General features: G+C 39.0%; 1 protein-coding gene across 5 annotated transcripts in view; it reads right to left on the minus strand.

The window, feature by feature from the left end:
• Window positions 1-20,884, minus strand: part of PCSK5 (proprotein convertase subtilisin/kexin type 5) — a 436,446-nt gene that overhangs the window by 339,400 nt on the left and 76,162 nt on the right. For all 5 annotated transcript variants that reach the window (XR_011431390.1, XM_005604948.4, XM_014735411.3 and 2 more), the window contains exon 3: window positions 14,165-14,278. Coding sequence is in view for 4 of the 5 variants with exons in the window: in XM_005604948.4 (XP_005605005.1) it covers window positions 14,165-14,278 (114 nt within the window). In the remaining variant the exon portion in view is untranslated. The remainder of the gene's footprint in view (window positions 1-14,164; window positions 14,279-20,884) is intronic.

Genomic DNA, 20,884 nt, shown 5'->3' on the forward strand with positions numbered 1-20,884 from the left:
TTACTTTCAAAATTCAGAAAAAGAAAAAGTAAGCACGTGTGTGTGTGTGTGTAAAGAGAGAGAGGATATTAACTTTTGGTAAATCCAGGTGAACGGAACGTGTGTGTTGATACCATTCTTTCGGCTCATCTGCAGCCTTGAAATTTATCAAAACAAAACATTGGTGGCAGGGTGGGGAACACCACAGGCACAATTTGTAAAAAATTATCAAAAGGTGAGGTCCCAGACAGAGAACAGAGAGCTCATGTCATAACGACAGACTTCAAGATGATCCAGGCAGAGGCAGCTGGCAGCCAGCAACACCAGGAGCCAAGTGAACCCCACGCCAACGCCTGCAGACCACCCACCGCCCTTTCCACGGACACCGTACATTGCCCTTGCTGAGGCGGCACACCGGCTGTCTCTTCTTATGGCTATCTGGTGCGGCTTTTCATCAACAGCTGTCTTCACTCTGCCCATGGAACATATATGACAAGGATGCCCACCCATGTCCCAAGATTTCTGTTGGGGTAGGTGACCTCCTTCACTGAGCCTCACATTTCTCTGTGGTTCTGTAGACTCTTGCTGCCTCTTACTGGCTCCTCTCCCTCTAAATCACTTTGTCCCAAAGGTATCTGACAAGGCAGATGAGGCTCAGCAGTCAGCAAACAAGAACAGAATAGAGAAGGAAGTGAGGAGAGATGGAAAAGAAGGTCAGTACCCCCAAGAATTTTTCTCAGAATACCAAAGCAAAGGCTCTTTTTTGTCCATTAGATTTGAACTAGGAACGATTAACAGCTTCTTGCAACCACAAGCAGAAAGCTTGTTTGAGACCAAAACCAACAATTGGAGAGATCAGAGCTACACAGAGTGGCAGAAAGAACTGGGGTCCTGGAGACCTGCCTTACTTCCTGGATCAAGTGAGGCATGCCAGTCTTCAGTTCTATGAGCCAATAAATGCCCTCCCTTCTCCCATTATTTTTTTTTCCTTCCCCCGGTTTAGGTTGAATTTTCTGATCATTTGCAACTCAAACAACCTGAATTGAAACAACAATTCATAAAAAATGTATTCTCTTGGACAAGTAAATTAGGGAGGAACTAATTGTTTATATTTACATCCCCCTCTCATCAATTCACAAAGTGTATCAGGGTAACAAAGGCTCTGAGAAGTCCTGCAGTAAACAAACCTTTTAAAGATTATTCAAACCAGTATGTCCCAAATCACTTGATTTTGGAGGTACCTATTAATAATCCTTAGACGTAGTGTTTCATGGGAAACAATTTTTGTAATAAATGCATGGAAATCATTCACCTGTCTGCAAAGAAATCCTGTCACATATCATCAGTTAATTTCAGTATCACTTAATTTCCACATTCGGGATTTGAGGTCCAAGTAATCAAACTAAAGATGATAACTCAATATCAAAAAGCTTACATATGGGGCTGGCCTGGTTGCATAGTGGTTAGGTTCATGCGCTCTGCTTCAGTGGCCTGGAGTTCACAGGTTCAGATCCCAGGCGTGGACCTAGCCCCAGTCGTCAAGCCACGCTGTGGCAGTGTCGCACATAAAATAGAGGAAGATTGGCACAGTTGTTAGCTCAGTGATAAGCTTCCTCAAGCAAAAAGAGGAAGATTGGCAACAGATGTTAGCTCAGGGCCAATCTTCTTCACACACAAAAAAATGCTTAAATATACTTGTAAGGGGTGTATCGTACTTTTGTGCATGCATGTACTATCCTGTTAGATATTAGAGAAATGCAGCTATTTCCCAGTTTGTCTATGACCTGGCTGGTGAGCAGAGCACATAATCTTTTCATATTTGTATCCCCAGCATGTTGAATTATGCCTGATACATAGGAGGAGCTCAATAAATATAAATGAATGAATAAAATCATTACCAATTTACTTTTTTCTATGGGAATTACATTTCTTATTGCTTTCTTTCATTTTGCCTTCTGTTACACATTGAATTAAGGCTTTTATTGAGCAATCTGTGGTACCTCCTAGTTCTTAAGTCCTGGGAGGATATAAGGAATTCAATGCTCATTAGTATGTACAACTAGTTTAAATGATTTTTTCACTGCACATTCCATCTTATTTGTCCAGAATGAATCCGGTTTGATCATTACGCATCTCTTTAATCTTTCATTTTCTCAGACGAAAGTCTACTATTAGAAATGTTTCTAATCCTGTTTTACCTCGTCTTTCAAACTAATAAAGAACGGCAAGTCTAACACACTCTTTTCTAAAGTAGGCACATTAGGGGACACAATTATATGCTATTGTGCATAGACCTAGTGGAGTTAATCTCACCCTTCAAAATAGAATATTAATTTCCAGGGCATCGGTTGCTGGAACAGATGGTTTTGCTCCTCTGCACCTATTGCCTGTACAAGCTTGAGCAATGCCTATCTTTGTAACATTTTCTATCCTTCCAATGACAGCGCAGAACATGAAATACACTAAGACACATTGATTAAAAAAACAACTAGGTTAGTAGAATAGACTTAAAACCATGTAATATGTAATATGAAGATTTTTATTTTTAAGGAACTGAGGATGGTTAACTTTGAGAAAATTCTGGGGCAGCATGAAAGCCATTTAAAAATGTTTACAGAAGAGAAATGTTCCAAAGTAATTTCAAACAAGTAATCTAACCATGCGATGTATGTAGGATGTATTGGGACAAAAAGAACTACATACAACTTAAAATGCTTGCAGTTATCATCATGCTGGTGGTAGTCTGTTATTCTGAAATAGTCTTTCATATAGTAGGACATAAAACCCGTGAGGAATTCTGTTGGCGTCACTGAGAACAGGATTTTCAGCATAGGAAAAAGATACAGAGGTAAGACTGATGAGGGCAATAAACTCTGTAGAATTGATTTTAAATGGAAATAGCTGTACAAACTCATGGTGTATTTTACAGATTAAAAAAATGCATATTTCTAACTCTGTTCACTAAAAAGGCCTAAAGACTAATTCAATAGTAATGAGAACCTCAGCATTCATATTGTGGTCTCTAAACATCAATTTCAAAAAACAAAGGAACAAGGGGTCTTTAAAGAAATGGTTGATTCCATGTCTGGAATAGGAAGTGCACAAGGTGAGTATAGAATAGCTTGTCATGGGGGTGGCCCCGTGGCCGAGTGGTTAAGTTCGCGTGCTCTGCTGCAGGCGGCCCAGTGTTTCATTGGTTCGAATCCTGGGCGCGGACATGGCACTGCTCATCAAACCAAGCTGAGGCAGCATCCCACATGCCACAACTAGAAGGACCTACAACGAAGAATATACAACTATGTACTGGGGGGCTTTGGGGAGAAAAAGGAAAAAAAATAAAAATCTTTATAAAAAAAAAAAAGAATAGCTTGTCATGCCAAGAATAAAGAATCCTGGAGTCATATCAAAAGGACCTAGGAGCTAATTTGAATGGGCTCTCAGTGACCAAAGACATGGCAACTAAAGCAAGAATAAGGCTTATAATTTCAGTGAAATAAAACACATCAAATATAATTAAAACCATGAATTCATAATGAAACTAGAAAAAAACTTCATTGGTGGTTTTTGGTGAATTCTAGGGAAATAACCCCTAATAAATGAAATGAAAGAATTGAGCATTAATCTTATCTTTCCTATAGGAACTGTATCTCATCATACCAAATAATTGATGAGAAGTTTCTCTTTGTTAAGGTGCTCCAGCCAAATGGAGACAGAATTGCAGAAAGAGAAGATCATTATTTTGCAAACTCTAATGAATAATTAAAGGATCTAGACAATGGCAGCTCCTAATATCACAAAAAGAAACAAGCAGACAAGCTGTGCCTCCTGATGGAAGTACACACACCAGCTAGGTAGGAAGTGGTCTCACCCTCACCCTCTCAAAAATAAAAATTGAACTTGAATCTGATCAAGCCCTTAGCTCTTACTACCTACCAATATATTGATAATATTGGGGATAGAACATGCTAAATGACCCCATGAGAATGCAGTCAGCAAAACCTAGACCACATGACACTCTAAATAACCTAGATTCTTCAACCAAAATTTTTCAAAGGAAAGAAAAATTGAGGTGATCTCTAGAATAAAAGAAACTTAAGAGATATACCAATTGATGACAACATATAAACCTTATCTTGATTCAAACAAGTTACAAATGAAAAATTATGGCACAACAGAGAAAATATGAAAACAGACTGTATATTTGATAATATAAAGAAATTATCATTAATGTTTTCACAAGTGATAATGATCTTATGGTTTTATCGTGAAGAAATGATCCTTATCTTATAGCGATACATACTATAATATTCAGGGATGAAATGAAATGTTGTATGTGAATTGCTCTAAGACAATCAGAGTGCAGGGGACAATAAATGAGAGAACATTGGCCTTGAGTTGATAACTATTGAAGTTGGTGATGGGGACAGGGATGTTCATTATATTATTCTTCCTAATTTTGCTTTAAATTCCCAAAACATCTCTGTAATGTTTGCCATGAAAGCTGACCAAATAGGGATTCAATGTGATCTTCAACCTGGAATTTAGACCAAGAGGAGTGTGTGGAGTGACATGGACACAAGTTTCTGATAAAGTATAAGGAAGTGTTTTTGACCTGAATTGTTCATTATGGAAAGAAAGGGCTTCTAAATAGATTATATTTCTGGTTGCTGAAAATAGACAAGGTGGGTACTGAGCAAGAGCTGAGGCCTTGAATTCAGTTATTTTTCATTCCCATTCCAGTTTGGTGGTCTATGAGCTTTTTTGCAATATCTTCTTCTTAAAGACCACCTGATTCAAAGTACTAAGTGCAAAAATATGTTGTTTTTTGTTTCCATGTGCTTATGTGGTGTGCATGGAAGTGAAGTGGACGGGCCTGGGATACAGAGCACAGGCATGAAAGAACGAGAATGGGCATAGAAAACATTTCAGCAGAACAGGAATGATCTAAAAAAATATTAGGTAGACCTGCTGTGTTTAACTTACTATTCCTGAGAGTCTTGCTGAATTTCTTTCAGTTCACTGAAAGATAAAGATGGCTTCTCCATCACTAAGTAACAAACCCAAACACCAACTTTTTAAGACACTAATTTAACTAAGTTTCAGGAAACCATGCAAAGAGATCATTAAGAGAACACAGGCCTATGCTATCCGGGCATAATTGTCTTTTCTTTGCTTCAGACATGCTAATTTACTCTGTCTGGATCAGAACTTCCATCCCAGTAGGCTTTTTACAAGGGTCAAAATTTAACTCACCAGGGAACTAAACGAGAAAAGAATGACAAAATAGCTCCGTTTCTTCCCAGTAGTCTTTAAGGTTATTCTGTAGATCTTGTACCAAATATTTGAATAGACACCATCCAAACTGGGTTTGCTTTTTTTTCCTTAGCATAAAGGAAGAAATTAGTTTTCTTATCAGGTCTTTTCCTTTTAATCAAGGAAAGAATACCCAGTGAATGAATTTTTTACTTTGTCTACATCATCTACCATCAAGAATAGCACTTTTGCATTATGAACCCAATTTTGATTCTGACCTACGCAATTAAGTAATCAAATCCTGTTTCTGGAATTTATAGCTTTATTCTACTTTTCTCGCTATAATTTGACTTTATCTGGGTGCAGCAGCTCCTTTAGCTTGTACCATTTGCATACTGGATGATCCATCGCTAGCCTAGAATCCCATCCCCAGGCTGAGACAGTCTACCAAAGATATTTTTTTTAACATTTGAGAAACTGGAAAAATCACATTGATGTGCATGTGCATACTATTTGAAGACAGTTATTACTTTCTCCTCCCCAGGCAATCTAGGCGTTTTCTTCTTTCTGATTCTTCTCATCACTGGATTGCTAAGAATCATTTCTTTTGCTCCACTAATTTCCTAGCCAAGTTCACTGTCAACCAAAATTAAGGAAAAACAGCATTCCAGATGCCTCCATCTCAAATAAGTTTAGAATTTGAATTCTCAACACAGGACATCTGAAGGCAGCAGCGTCTTTAGGAATAGCCAAACTCAGTTCTGTGAATTTGGAAAATGATGAAGTCTAAATGACTGACTCTCTCCTCGCTACATTATCAACACACATTTGTCAAATGCTTACCAAGATAACCCTACTTATTGGCAGAGAAACGGGTTAAAATAAACCAAAAATGTGCCTTGATCACTAGAACTAACCCCAATACTGGGTGAAAAGTAAATGAGAAATGAGGGATTCACAGAAACCGTTTGATAACAGAACTTGAATCAACATGTTAGGAAGACAGTCACAGATTAAGTGAGCTCAAGGGTCAATGCTATCTGCTCTCCAACAGAAAATGAGTTACTAATTAAAGAAAAATCTTGACTAAAACTCTTCATCATATTAGAGTCAAGGCCAAAGAGCCAGGCTACCCACATATTTTTACTCTTTGAAAGTAAAGCTGAGACGATAAATGACCAGTATGGAATAAGTTATGTCTTGCTCAAGGAAAATTATAAAGGTTGTAATAATTTGCACCAGGCAAGAATGAATATTATCTGAAATGATTTTTCCAAGTGGATCATTAATTTTTGGCCTCTTCTAGAAGCATTCTGACTAGTTAATTATAGGTTAACTTAATATTCCTAATATACTGACTTCCACCACAACCTTCATGCGGGACAATGAAATCATGTGAAATCATCACGAGTTAATCAGCAAGTTCCAGTTAGGGTTCTGCTATCGCACTCTCAGTGGACTACCGTCAACTGATCAGGCAAACTGACTAAAATTACCCAAACTCCTGCCCATAAAATGCTCCCCTTACTCTTCACTAAAGAAGGCACCATTTACTACTTTATCCTCGGTGCCAGGAACATTGTAAGTGCTGGGGAAAAAATAAATCCCTGCTAAATATGAATGAACGAATGTATGCATGAATAAACATCTGCTTCATAGGAACTCTGATTCATTTGGGATTTTCCAGGCTGTAAAACAAATATGCACCATACTTGGGGTTCAAGTTTGCTTTTTCTTGGAATTATCACTTATGAGTATTTTTCTTTGGTGTTAATTTATTCGCTCACTGAACACAAAGTTTTAATAAAGGAGAAGATATTATTCTAACTCAGCCACTCGTGTCTTCAGACCTTGGCTGGCAACTGGGAACTTGGATTTGGGGAGGGTTCACACCATTCCCTCATAAGAATGTCTCACTGTGCCTAAATTGTTGATGCAAACAATATGGTTTAGGCTGAAAACCTCCTGAGAGTGTCGATTTTGATACATGGTAGGGACTGGGTACCTATGTGACAATCTCCCAATAAAAACCCTAAGCACTGAGTCCTTAATGAGTTTCCCCGGTAGACAACATTTCACACGTGTTGTCATAATTTGTTGCTGGAGGAAGTGCGTGCTTTCTGTGCGACTCCACTAAGAGAAGTCTCTTGGAAGCTTACACCTGGCTTCCTCTGGGCTTTACCACACGTGGCTTTTCTTTTGCTGATTTTGTATTGTATCCTTTCACTGAAATAAATCATAGCCATGAGTATGACTATAAGCCAAATCATGTGAGTCCTCCTGGTGAATCAGCAAACCTGGGGGGAAGAGGGGGTCTTGGGGACTCCTAACGCAGGAGACATAACGAGTTAGAAGTAGTAATGAAACAAAAGCACGGCATACAGCAGTAGAGAGCTCATGGAGTGGGTCTGAGTTAGAAATCAAGAAACGGGCCCACTGGTGGTATGTATGCCACCCTAGACTCAACAACAGTTCAACCTGCCATGTGGAACTAATGGAACTTCAAGCAGGAATGAGCTTAAGAAAGAATCGAGTCCAGGTTCCTCATTTTTCAGATGAGCTAAAGTTGAGACAACTAAAATACCTTTCTGCAGGACACAGAGCTAGTTCGAAGCAATTACTAGGACAGCAAAACCACGTCTTAGCCCCCAGGAGTTCCTACCAGTAAATCATCTGCTGCTTGGCTGGAGTTTGTCCTTTCTCAGAAGGCCTCCCACTTGCATCAAGACGTGCCACATGGTTACAGATTTGCACCATGTTGCCTTTTCAATTAAAACAGCTAAATGGGGTGTTTTAAAAGGATGATTTCCAAGCTGCCAGGACAATAATGCCACAAACCCCACCAGATTTATTAGAGTCAAATGACAATATAAATCATTAGGAAAACGTGTGCCAACCACAGAAACAGCAATACCTCAAACTCTTGGAGTACTGAACATCATCCAGTTGGCTGAGGAAGAACCATGTGGCTTAAAATCATTTTTCACAATTACTATCCTAGCTAATTCATAGTTTTTGGCAGACATGTCTCACATGCATAGCCGAACTCAGCTAATTTTCACTCTGCTGACCAACAAATATGATTTTTTTTCCTCAGAAAAACCACCCAGAGAGCTTTCATGAAATCTGAGGTAGTGCATCAAAGAGTGAGCCCATTTGTGACAGCCTGGCTTTAAATAATGCATATTAAATAGGCCACCCAATATTCGTCACCAAAAATTCTATTTTGCTAACTAACTAAAATGATGAGTTAAGAATACCAGTCATACTAACTGATAGTGTCTGAGACTCAAAGAGCAAGATTTTATGAATCCTTCTTTACTTTTTTCACTTTTGAATTGAGCTTGCTTTCCACAAGGAAAAAAAATTTAAACTATTTACTGTGGATTTCTCCAAAATCATTATTAGTTCTTCTCAGTTAGACAAGAAATACCATACAATGCTACAACAACTTCCTTAAGCAATAAAATATTTACACGACTAAAGGAATAAAAGCTATTCTACTAAACTTAAATTTTCATCAGTTTCATTTCCAGGTTGTTTTCTTGAAACTGTTCATTAATCGTCACAGTATGAATTTCATGTATGAATGCGCGTTTTACAATGACTTCACAAAAGTAAACCTCCTGTAAATTGAATTGAAGCCCTCCTACAAAGAGAAGCATCCTGCCCACAAGGGGGAATGCCCCCGCTGTTTTAAATTCAGCCTCTTACCAACTCTGTAGAGGACGAAGGGACATCATTAGGATAGACTCACTCGGGGCTTCAACTATGTAGATAATGTTCTATTCCTTAGCTTGGTGGTGGGTGGACAGGCATTTGTGGTATATTCTTTACACTTTTTGTGTGTCTTAAATATTTTATAATAATTTTTAAAATATTGAACTGACTGAGCACTATGTGGTGACAGTCAAGAAACAATGTACAACTGAAATCTCGCATTGATGTAAACTATTATGAACTCAATAAAAAAAATAATTGATATAAAAAAAAATATTGAACTCTGTGACTTTGCTCGGCATCCCCAGATCCTTGAGGAGGCATCTTACTTAGCCTTGTTGTCTCTACAGTCAAACTGAATTTTCTTTAGCAGAGTCAAAATGGTGCATGAAAACCATTTCTATTACACCAACTTCCCAAAGACTTGGTCAAATCTTCAGAACTGTTCTCATCAGATATCCTTTGTCTGTGGAAGCACCTTGAAAGAATATATAACCAAGGCTATTTTCAATCAGTGAAAGCATCTTCTCTTATTAAAGCTGCCAGGTTCCCAAATAGAAAATTTTGTCAGAAAAAGGTATGAGATCAAGAAAAACAAGTTAAATTGACCAAGTGTGCTTTAAAATATCCCATAAGTTTGAAAGTCCCTTTCCCCCTAGTTAATAATGGGAAGATGGAAGCCAGCTGTGTTCACATAAACCTCAAGTTTAAAGTAGGGTAGGGCAGTGAGATCTCAAAGGGGTCCCTGGATGCTAGCATCAGCATCAACCAGGAATTTGCTGGAAATGCAAATTCCCAGATCTCTGATGGGGGGCATGAGAGGGGTGGGCAGCAATCCCTCCAGATGATTCTGATGTGTGCTAGTTTGAGAACCACGGATGTAGACATTGGAAGTCTAGCTTCTGGACTCAGAAGGACTGGGTTTGAATACAGTCTGCCCCTGGTAAATGGTATGACTTCGGACAAGTGACTTGTCTATGCCTTAATTTCCTCCTTTGCAAAATGAAGATGATAATGGTTCCTAACTCACTGGAACACCAGCAGTAAGACAAAACATGTAAAAGTTTGGCAAAATGCTTGACACATACGAAGTACTCAATAAATGTGAGCAATCATTTTCTCTACTATGGAGATTATCACAGATTTGCTTTCATTCCAGTTCACTTGTCTATTTATTCGATGACCATTGATTGAGCGTTTACCACGTAGCAGACTTGTGCACTGACTCACACAGGATTCCCAGCTGCAGTGCCTCTCAGTCCTGGATGAGCATTAGAATCACCCATGGAGCGCTGATGAACTCGCACTGCCCGAGCCCCACCCCGTCACCAAAACAAAAAGAATCAAACCTGCAAGCAAGAATTACAGCCCAAAGTCCAAGGAGCAGCGGCTGGACGGGAGCCCATGACCCCAGAGAAACTTTTAGGGACGAGTCATTGCCCAGGGAGCTTTCATTAATACTTATATATTCTTCTCCTGCATTACTGCTCTTCTTAGGAAGCACAGATCATGTTTCCCTAAATCCTCAGGGCTTGCCACCATGCCAGACAAAGACTAAATGCAGGAGAAGTTTGTCGATGCAACACCAAGTGAGCTTTATTTCTAGACTTGGGCCCTCCAAACTCCTGGAAGCCTGAGCACAGTGTTTCAGGACAGAGGAGTAATTAAATAGCCATCATCTCCATAACAAACTCTCGTAAATGCACATTCCCCTGAATATATTGCCTGAGCCTCAAGGCTAGACATAATGGTTTCACACACCGGTTTCCAAGGGGAGGAGCAACAGGGGCAAAGCTTTTAAATTAATTAAAAGAGACACTCGGGCACACTTCACGCCATTCTTTAATCTCCATTCTTCTGTGATAAATATAGAATGACAGGACCGAGCCCAGGCTAACGAGCTGAAGGCAGGACCGGTGGAGGCTCACCAGCCAGCCCTCAAAAACACTGCAGCAGGGCCCAGGGCTCAGGAAAAGGAGGGAGGAGAAAATGAGCACCTGACTCAGCTGTGTCACTGATGTGTCACCGGAGTGCTCTGAAGAATGCCCACTGGCCACGTGATCCCATTCTTCCTCCACTAGCAGCAATTTAAACAGATAAAAAGGAAACAGCATGTATGGTAATTAAAAAGTCAGAGAATAATAACAATTCAGATTTATTGAGGGTTTTTTCGTGTCAGGCACTGTGTTAAACGCTTCTCATGTAGTATTTCACCTAATTGTGGTAATGAGCTTCCCAACAGCCCTCACCTCCTAGTGTACGTACTCTTGTGTAGTCCCCCTCACACACTGAATCAGAGGTGGCACATGTGACCAATAGAAAATTCCAGAAGTAAAACTGTCTCTGACTTCTGAGTTTAGATGATAAAGGACATCACACTTCTAACATGACCTCTTGGATCACTTGATCCAGGGGAAGCCAGTGCCATCTTAAGTGGACACTCAAGCAGCCCTGTGGCAAAGCCCACATGGGGAGAAACTAGCCATGTGACTAGGACACCTTAGAAATGGATCCTCCAGCTCAAGCCAAACCTTTGAGTCTAGCCAAAGCTCCACACATCACAAAACAGAGAAGTCATCACTACTGGGCCCTGTCTGAATACCTGACTCACAGAACCCAGGAGATAAGTATGTAAAAACTAACTGCTATGGTATGTTATGCAGCACTAGCTAACTCATCCATAAGAGCTAGATACTCTTATTTTATAGTTGAGGAGAGTTGAAGTGATTTAATCATGGGCATAGTAAGTAAAGCGATGGGGATCTGAGTCCAGGTTTGCAGATTTGAAGTTCTGGCTGTCATTTGGTCATACGACTCCTGACAGATAAATGTAAGGTGTGCAACTTATTTCCCATCCCTTTTGTTAAGGGAAAAGTATTTAAGAGGAAGCTTTGAAGCACTTTGGTTGTCCCAAGTTACTCTGTTCATCCTTGATGGGACCCACCATTGTGCCTTGGATTTTGGCCATTTCTCCTGAAGTTTCTGGAGGGCTGGAATCGTGTCTTCCTCATGATGGTGCTTGTAAAGAACAGAAGGGTGGGGACAGGATGCCAGGTTAATCCTGTGGGTTCACATCCCCCTGCCTGGTTTGGCTGCTCTGCTCTACCACTTTCAGGCTGAGTGATTTTAGGCAGGTTACCTAAATTTTATGAGCATCAGATTCCTCACCTTATAACAGAGCCAATATTCATACAGACACTTTTGTTTGCACTACATTACAAAAACACTTATGAAGTATTTAGCACATTGCCTGGCACAAAGTAAGTGCTCCATAAATGTTACCTATCTGAATTATTACCAAATACATGTTGAAAAAAATCCAACATTTTGAATGGCCAAACAAAGCTCTTCCCTCAACCTTTGCTCATAGTGAAAGAGACTTTCCAAAGAAATAGCAGTGGTTCTTGAGAGTGAAGAGATCTCGCTCTCCAAGCACTGAAACCTTTGGAATCATCTTGGCCCTGGTTCCTCCTAGAGCCCAACCTGCCCTGCTGGAGTGATGAGACAATCAGAGAAGGCTGCCGGATCCTTCCATCGTCCAGTCGGACACGTGCAGACAGCAATTTGGCTCTTTCTTGCAGGAAGAAATGTAAGGCAAAGAGGGTCTCCCGCCCCTCAGCCTTATAAACAGGGGTGTAGAGATATTTCTGCTTCCACCCTATCTCTTAATCCCATTACATTCTTATCACTTTGTCAGCGCAGACAAAGCTCCTTAGCTCCTGCCAACACTCACTCTAATGCCTTCCCTTGTGGTTCCCTCTTTCTTGGTCTTGGAGCTAATAAGCTGTCAAGTGTCTTACTGTCCCCTCAGGTGCTTTCTACTCAAATGCTGTTTAGAGTTGCACCTCCCTTTGAACTTAGCTTTAAGGCTCCCCTCTTTTTTCCCCTTACACATGAAAGAGTTTTCTGTGTAAAAATCTGTTTGGGGTCCAAAATATTTCCACAACTTTCTACTTCTGGGTAAAACTAAGAAAAGGGAAATTGGGAGAAATGCCAGCCACATTCACCCATCTCCAAATAAACGCACATTCTTAGTGTTGCAGGATGCTAGGTTAGGTTCTTGGGGAAGCATATACGTGACACCCGCTCCCCCCACCAAGTAACGAAGGACATTGAAAAAACAGATTAATAACTATGAAACAAAGTGCCATGAGCGGCAGGAATAGAGAGCCCAGGAGAGCAGAGGAAGGAAAAACGCTGACAGATGAGGACAGGGGAGACCCGCAGCAGTCAGCCTCAGTGTGCGCTCTGAAGGATGGGAGAATCCTGACCCAAGGAGGCGGGGAAAGGCCAGAAGAGCACTCCGGGCAGAAGGAATGAAAGGCAAGGAGGCGGAAAAGCACGAGACGGGCACGTGAAATGCTACAGATTTGTAGGGAAGCAGTGACGGGGGCTGCAGAAGATAAAGTAGACTAGGGAAAAATACACTGCAATAATTAGCAACAGAGATTTTCAAAAAAGAAGAAAGTAAAGGTCTTTTTGTAAATTATACAGCAAATTGGGGACATATGGATTTCATAATTAAGAATAAGTAACATATTCTAATCAATTTCTCAGGGATCCTGGACATAAAACCCTAAGACCAGACAAGTATATTCTCAAAGGAGGCAAGGCCAAGTGAACTGGCGGATCAGCCTTCCCAAGATGTTAAGCACATTTCCCTCACTGAAAGCTTTTGCTTGAACCACTGAACTTCCTACAAGTCAAACACTTTCCAACTAGTTTTTTCCTAGCCTAGTTTTAAAAACTATTAAAGTGAGAAGGCATCTATCTGATGACTTAAGTCAGGAATCTGTTACTTACCAGCAGAGTCATTTCAATGATTTCCAAGAGCCAGTATCCATTAACCAGACTGGTTTCAGGGTGGAGTAAATGTGTATCAGAGGTGAACAGGCTAATTCATGGGTCTAAGGGTGTCTGTACCTTAGTATATTTTTCTATCCTCTGGTCCAAACTTCAAAAGCCAAGGCACAGAGTAAGCTCTCAAATAGAAATTCTGTGAATTGGAACTCCCTTCACTTTCTCCGAACTACCAAAGAGCTAAATTCAAAAAAGATCCGGAAAGCATTATAGGCCATCAATCCATCTCAAATGGTGGGTCTCGTAACAGGGCTAAGTCCCTGGTCACTGTTTCTGTGTCATCCCTGTCCCAACAGATGTTCTCTGCACAACAAAAAACTGGACGACAGGGCTCCAGGCCAGGCTTCCTTACCATATACCACATGCTTGGCCACTTGGGATCGTTGAAGTAAGTAGACTGGGCCCGACTGAAGTCATAATCCCTCTTGGTCCGTTTTTTTACCACTTGCTGTTGGATCCACTCCACCTGCCAAGAAGAAGGACATTGGACATTTGGTGAGTGTTCAAGTTCCATCAGGGTTAGCGCAACATAAGTGACAGTCTGAGCATTTCCCATCTTGAGTCAATTCTGTTCAAGTCACAGGCTGCATTCTGGCAACTGGAATCTCCGAGTCCAGAGGCTCAGAACCTGGCTGGATTTTATTTTTAATGCCGTAGGCTTTTTAATCTTTTATGACAGATCCTTTCCCTCTCTCAATAACATGCTAGTCTTTTAGCTTTTTCAGAAAGCATATTTATTGCAAATTGATAGTTAATTTTTTTAAGCTAATTTTTTCATCCTTACCTTATACTACTAAGGGCTAGTAAACTTTCTGTATAAAGGTCTAGATAATAAATATTTTAGGCTTTGCAGGTCATAGGGTCTCTGTTGCAACTACTCATTCTGCTGTTGTAGTGCCATAAACAACACATAAATGAATAAGTGTGGCTGCGTTCCAACAACTTTGCGTAAAAAACAAGTGGCAGATTGGATTGGGCCCACAGGCCACAGTTTATGACCCCTGCCTTATACCATGTGCCAACATTTTTTAATGTTCTAGGATTACACATCAAATTTTAAATTTGTCCTGGGATCAAATGCTCTAGGATGACAAAAATTTTTTAAATGGCTTTCTACAACATAGTGTAGTGGAAAAAGTACTATTTGGGGAATCAGAAAACCAAAGCCCTCGACCTGTTTCTGGCACAAATTTGGAGAAGTCGCTCAATTTCCTGAGCCATAGGCTCCTTGCAGCTCTAAAATTCAAACCCATCCCATTTGAGAAAGTCTTAATATTTTGCTGCAACTTTTGCTTAAACAAAGCAATTGGGAACTTTGAGTTGAATACAGAACTGTAACCTAAATGGTAGGGATATGTATGGGGGTCTTTTTTAAAGCAGGTAATCATTGTGGTAACAGAAAAATAAGCATGTTCCATTTTGAACGGCACATCTCAAATGCATACTTTATCAGCCTTGGCAGCACTCTACAATTTGTTCCTAAATTCTCCTTTGGTTGATGCCCCTGGCCATAGCTAATTTAGTCACGATACTCTAAAATGTTCTGTTCCATCATTTATCCCTACTCTCCACAAAGGAATCAAAACTTGGGAGAGAGGGAGACTTTGTAGTGCACTACTATGATTCCACAGCCACCCATTCAGGAAAGGTTTCAAAACCTCTCTTGCCTACTTGATTAAACATTACTAGAAAAGGAGGGATACTAAGGTACTGATTAACAAGCTCAAAATACAGAGCTATAAATAAGATGCTAAGGCCAAAAGCCAAACTCATAAATGTCTATGATTCTCATGTTGGGAAATATATTCAACAAGAACATTGGTATGCAAGATGAATTTAAAGAGTGAATTCCTAGTTACATCACTAAGAAGGCAAACAAAATCACACAGCCTCCTAAAGAAACATAAAATCTATTTATGATTAGGATCACAGCTAAGCATCATAGGTGAGCCTTCTCTGATAAATAATTTAAGGAAAATTATCAGTACCGAAAAAAAGTCAATGCATGAAAAACGATATTCTGGAAAATGGAAAGTTTTTCTGCTCCTGTTTTAATCTAGACCAAGTGACTCTCTATCACCGAATCATCCTACACCACACAGACACACACACGCACGCAGGCATACTGGATAAAAGTATGACATTATTTCTCTAAACTGTCAGACAATAGTTGTCAGGGAGGCTAACAGGGATCTTGTTTTTCCTTAGTTCAAGAGACTGATTTTTCGAAATCACATCAAAACTAAAGTGGCATTGAAAATGTGTGCAAATTTTTTTTTAATGAAGAAAGTAATTTTTAAGCAACGATGTTTCTAAAAATACAGAACAAAATCAATTTCTTTCTCAATCAAAGTGGAACAGCAAGCATGGGCATGCATGGACTATTTCTATTTCCAGGAAACATTTTAATCTCTTCATTTCAAACAATCTTTCCAAGGAATGAATTTCATTCATTTATTTATTCATTCAATAAGCATTAAGTGCCTATTCTATACCAGACAATGTGCTGGGAATATAAAGATGAGTTAAGAATAATCTTTGCCTTTGAAGGACTTATATTTTACCACGAAATATTTAGCAAGTATTCTACAATTCTCCACTTCATAAAAATGTCATTATCTCCATGAATGGCATCCGACGCAGGCCCTCTCTCTATATTAATTAGACCATTTATGGAATTTCGACTCTGCACATGATTTTCCAGTCCTTCTATTACTATCTGTAAGTCTTATTCCAATAAGATTGAACGAGTTCATATCTGCACGCTTGGAAAATGAAAGCTGCAGATCTGTCTAGACAGAATTCTTTTCAATCTAATCCTATCTTGACAGTGGCCTTTCCTAACAGAGCTTCCATAAATTCCGAACTGCCAACATATATGTGTGCACAAACCAGAAAGTGTCAAATGTCCCCCAGTAGGGACTCAATAAAGAGAGTGCTAGAGCTCAGGACGAGTCTATACTGAGGTGGGGGTGGATGACCATTTCTACAATGACAGTGTAAGTGCACTTCTCCTTATGCACGCGCACACACACGCACAATAGACAAATGGGATAAGTATGTGAGAAAACCAAGTGACAGCCATTTTCCTAGATGATCCGTAGGTACTAAAATAAAACAAAATATCTTACCAAACAGTGTTCTTCTGTAATTTTACCAAACAAAAATGCTTAGTTACAGGGCTTGGTGGCTAGAAGGTGACACAGCAACTTGGCATCCGGATTGGACTACAAGTCACTCTGTCTGATCACAGGGCTGCAATACTCAAGAAAAGTACCGCAGGGTTTTTTTTAGTGTCAGATACCATGTATTTTGCTTTGGTGCTTTATGAATATGAGTATATAGCCCTAGATGTTTTGGAAAGCGGGAAAGCACCTCTTGGATCGGAAGATTTCTATGACTGGAAAGACCATATTTATATTTTTAAACCATTATCCATATGTCTGTCCTTGAGCCCATTAAGAAAAAGAGGTAATGCATTATACAGACTTCACTTCTTGCCAAGAAGCTCAATGCAAAGAAAAAACACTTAGAAATTCATTTTCAGAAAACGATGGTCAACCCAGGAGAAAAGGAAAACTGTGTGCTTTCCTTCACTGGCTTAACCTATAAAGTTCTATTTCCCAGATATTACGGAACTTCAGTTAATCCAGAGTATAAAAGGCACAGGACCTGTCAAATCATCAGTCTATCTTCCATTAATTTCAACATACGCATGCAACATGGTTTTAAGGACACTCCTTTCCCTCTACTCACAGAAATCCCCGCCCTAAATGGTCCACGTCAACACTGGACATTTGCCTCTTCAGAAGCTTTGTCTAAAGATATTCTCTTTCATCAGATTTCACCAGTCAAGCAAAGCACATTACCTGATAATTATGGGAAGCCTACCCCCCATAGCTCATTATTTTGGAATTTACCAATTTTCTGATACTATATACACAGGGAAGGCAATTTGTCAGCAAAAGGAGAAAAAAGGTATTATCATATGAGTATACATTATATAAGTTATTACATAAATATAAATGGGAAACAAATTGTGGCATCACAAGAAAGACAAATACTGCATGGTAGCATTTATACGTGGACTCTAAAAAAATGTCAAACTCTTAGAAACATTAGAAAAGTGGTTGCCAGGGGCTAGGCTGTGAGGGAAATAGGGAGATGTTGGTAAAAAGGTACAAACTTTCAGCTATAAGATGAATAAGGTCTGAGGACCTAATGTAAAACCTGGAGACTATGGTTGATAACGCTGTATTATATAACCGAAATTTGCTAAGAGAGTAGAACTTAAATGTTCTTACTGCCTCCTGGCAAAGGACAAACATGTGAGGTGATGGATATGTTAAAGGAAATCTTTCATAATGTATATATATCTCAAATCATCACAATGTACACTTTAAATATCTTACAAGTTTATATGTCAACTATGCAGCAATAAAGCTGAAACTTAAAAAAATTATGGTGTCATTTTAAAAATGTATCCCACGGTAAAAAGGAATCAGTCCTTTAGATATTAAAATATCTAAAGCTAATGACTAAAACAGATACTGGTAGCAAGTGTCTATAGATATACCAATGAAACAGAAATGGGAAGTCAAGAAATTAACCCAAAATATATAAGAATATAGTATACGAGAAGATGCTATGCTAAATTGGTAGAGAAAAACAGATTACATCATAAATGATGTTGGAATGACAACCAACTGGCGAAAGCAAGTAAAATTGAAACCATTCTCATATCTTACATTAGGATCAATTTCAAATGAATCATATTTAAATGTAAAAGTAAAAATCACACCAGTACCATAGGAAATATGGGAGATTTAAAAAAATAATCTTAGTGTGAAAGATGCTTGTCTAAGTACAATACAAATCAAAAAAGTGATTTAGAAAAATTGATAAATTCAACTACATAAAAAATAAATTTGGCATGGCAAAAAACACTTCAAAAGCAAGGTAAAAGATAGACTGAGAAAAGTTTTCAGCTCCTATCATGGACAAAAGTCTATTTTCCTAATATATAAAGAGTTCCTAGAATCAATAACAGAAAAATTCAATAGGAAAACAGGCAAAGGATAGGAGTACCATAATCTCTGAAAAGGTAAATCAAGTTTCTTAAACATATAAAAATATGCCTAACCTCATGCATATAAAGACAAAAACAGATTAAAACTATACTGAGACACTACTTCTCGCCTTTGAGAGATAAACAATCTAAATATTGATAATACACTATTAGTGAGGGCATGATAGAACAGTCATTCTCATATAGTGGTGATGGGAATGCCCATCTGTACAACTCTGTGGAAAGTAATGGGACGATATCTACAGAAATTCTAAAAGAAGTAACTCTACTTTTAGGGATTTAGCCTACATATTTATTTACACATGTAAATATGCAAAGTTATTCACTGAAGCACTGCTAGTAATTACTACAAGTTTTAAACAACCTGAATATATATTGGTAGGAATTAATTAAACAATGACATATCAATATAGTAGAGTACAATGCAACCATAAAAGCAAATGAGATAGACTCTAGGTACTGACAGAGAACAGTCTCCAATATATAGTTTAAAATGAAAAAAAAAGAAAAGGCAGGTACAAACAGTCTACAAAGGACACTGCAATTTTTGTATCCCTCTGAAATGATAACACACAAAAAACCCTGATAACACTGGCTGCTTTCTGGGGGAAGAACCAGGTGACTGAGACATGGGGCTAGGAGGGAAATCTTTTACCGCATGCCCTTTAATACCTTGTTACTTTTAGTTATGTGATTATGTTACCCATACAAACAATTTTAAACGTTTTTTTTTTTTTTAAGATTTTATTTTTTCCTTTTTCTCCCCAAAGCCCCCCAGTACATAGTTGTATATTCTTCGTTGTGGGTCCTTCTAGTTGTGGCATGTGGGACGCTGCCTCAGCATGGTTTGATGAGCAGTGCCATGTCCGCGCCCAGGATTCGAACCACCGAAACACTGGGCCGCCTGCAGCTTGGAGCACGCGAACTTAACCACTCGGCCACGGGGCCAGCCCCTAAACTTCTTGTAATTTACTATGATCCATTGGTTGATTACTATCACATAATCCAATGATTTCAAATGTGGCCAAATGCCTAAACTATAACATTATTTTTAAGCAATAATGAGGGAAATTGTACATAAAAAGTATCTTAGATGGTTTTATCTTATGTTCTAACGTGGTAAATATTGACAAAAGATGGGTAAATAACAAAGAGAAGAGGTTGGAATTTGGGGAACTTGGCTTATAATCTTAGATTTGCCACCAGCCACCTGGGTAACCTTGCAAAATCTTCGTGGACCTCTTTTATCTGTAAAATGAGAGAAGAAAGACTAAATATGCTCTCTAGTCTCCTTCTTCTAGCTTTGAAATTTTATCCAAATTGTCTATTCACTGATTTGACTGGGAATAAAAGGTTTATGTTAAATGCAACAGAGAGGGGAGATTGCAACTCTAGTTGATAAATGAGCTTCAGTCACTGTGGGAAGATGCAAGATTAACATTTAGAAAGGAGAGTAGTAAATTATATTCCTCCTTTCCTGATTTGATGAAGCAGTTGCCAGGAAATAAAATATGTCGGATTCTATTTTTTTTTTTTTGGTATCCCTTTTTGATTAGCTTTGACAAATGGGGGGAAAAGAGCATGGAGAGATTTCTCTCCTCTGTTTTCTTCTCTGACTTCGAAAACAAAATAGTCAGAGCTGTCTTGATTAAAAGAACAAAAAAGTATTAGTTAAGTGCACAATGGCCATGTACTTTTCTGCTACAGAAAAGAAGGATCGATGAAGACAATTCAGTACTGACAAGCTGCTCCTAAGCCCTAAAATCGGAAGCCAACATAGCCCAAAATTTTCTACAAGTGATCAAGAAATCAGAGTGAATCTGTGAGAGTGAAAGAATCTAGTAAAAGTGTGTGTTTAGATGAGGGTATTCCTTCTAGTCTTTAAATCTTGCTCTGTCTAGTAACTATGGTAATTAGTGAGTTACTAAACACTGACATTGTTATTTGATTTGAGTCACTCTTTTTAAAGAAAATAACCCGTAA

This window comes from Equus caballus, chromosome 23, assembly GCF_041296265.1.
Source record: "Equus caballus isolate H_3958 breed thoroughbred chromosome 23, TB-T2T, whole genome shotgun sequence".
In the NCBI taxonomy this organism is placed as follows: Eukaryota; Metazoa; Chordata; class Mammalia; order Perissodactyla; family Equidae; genus Equus; species Equus caballus.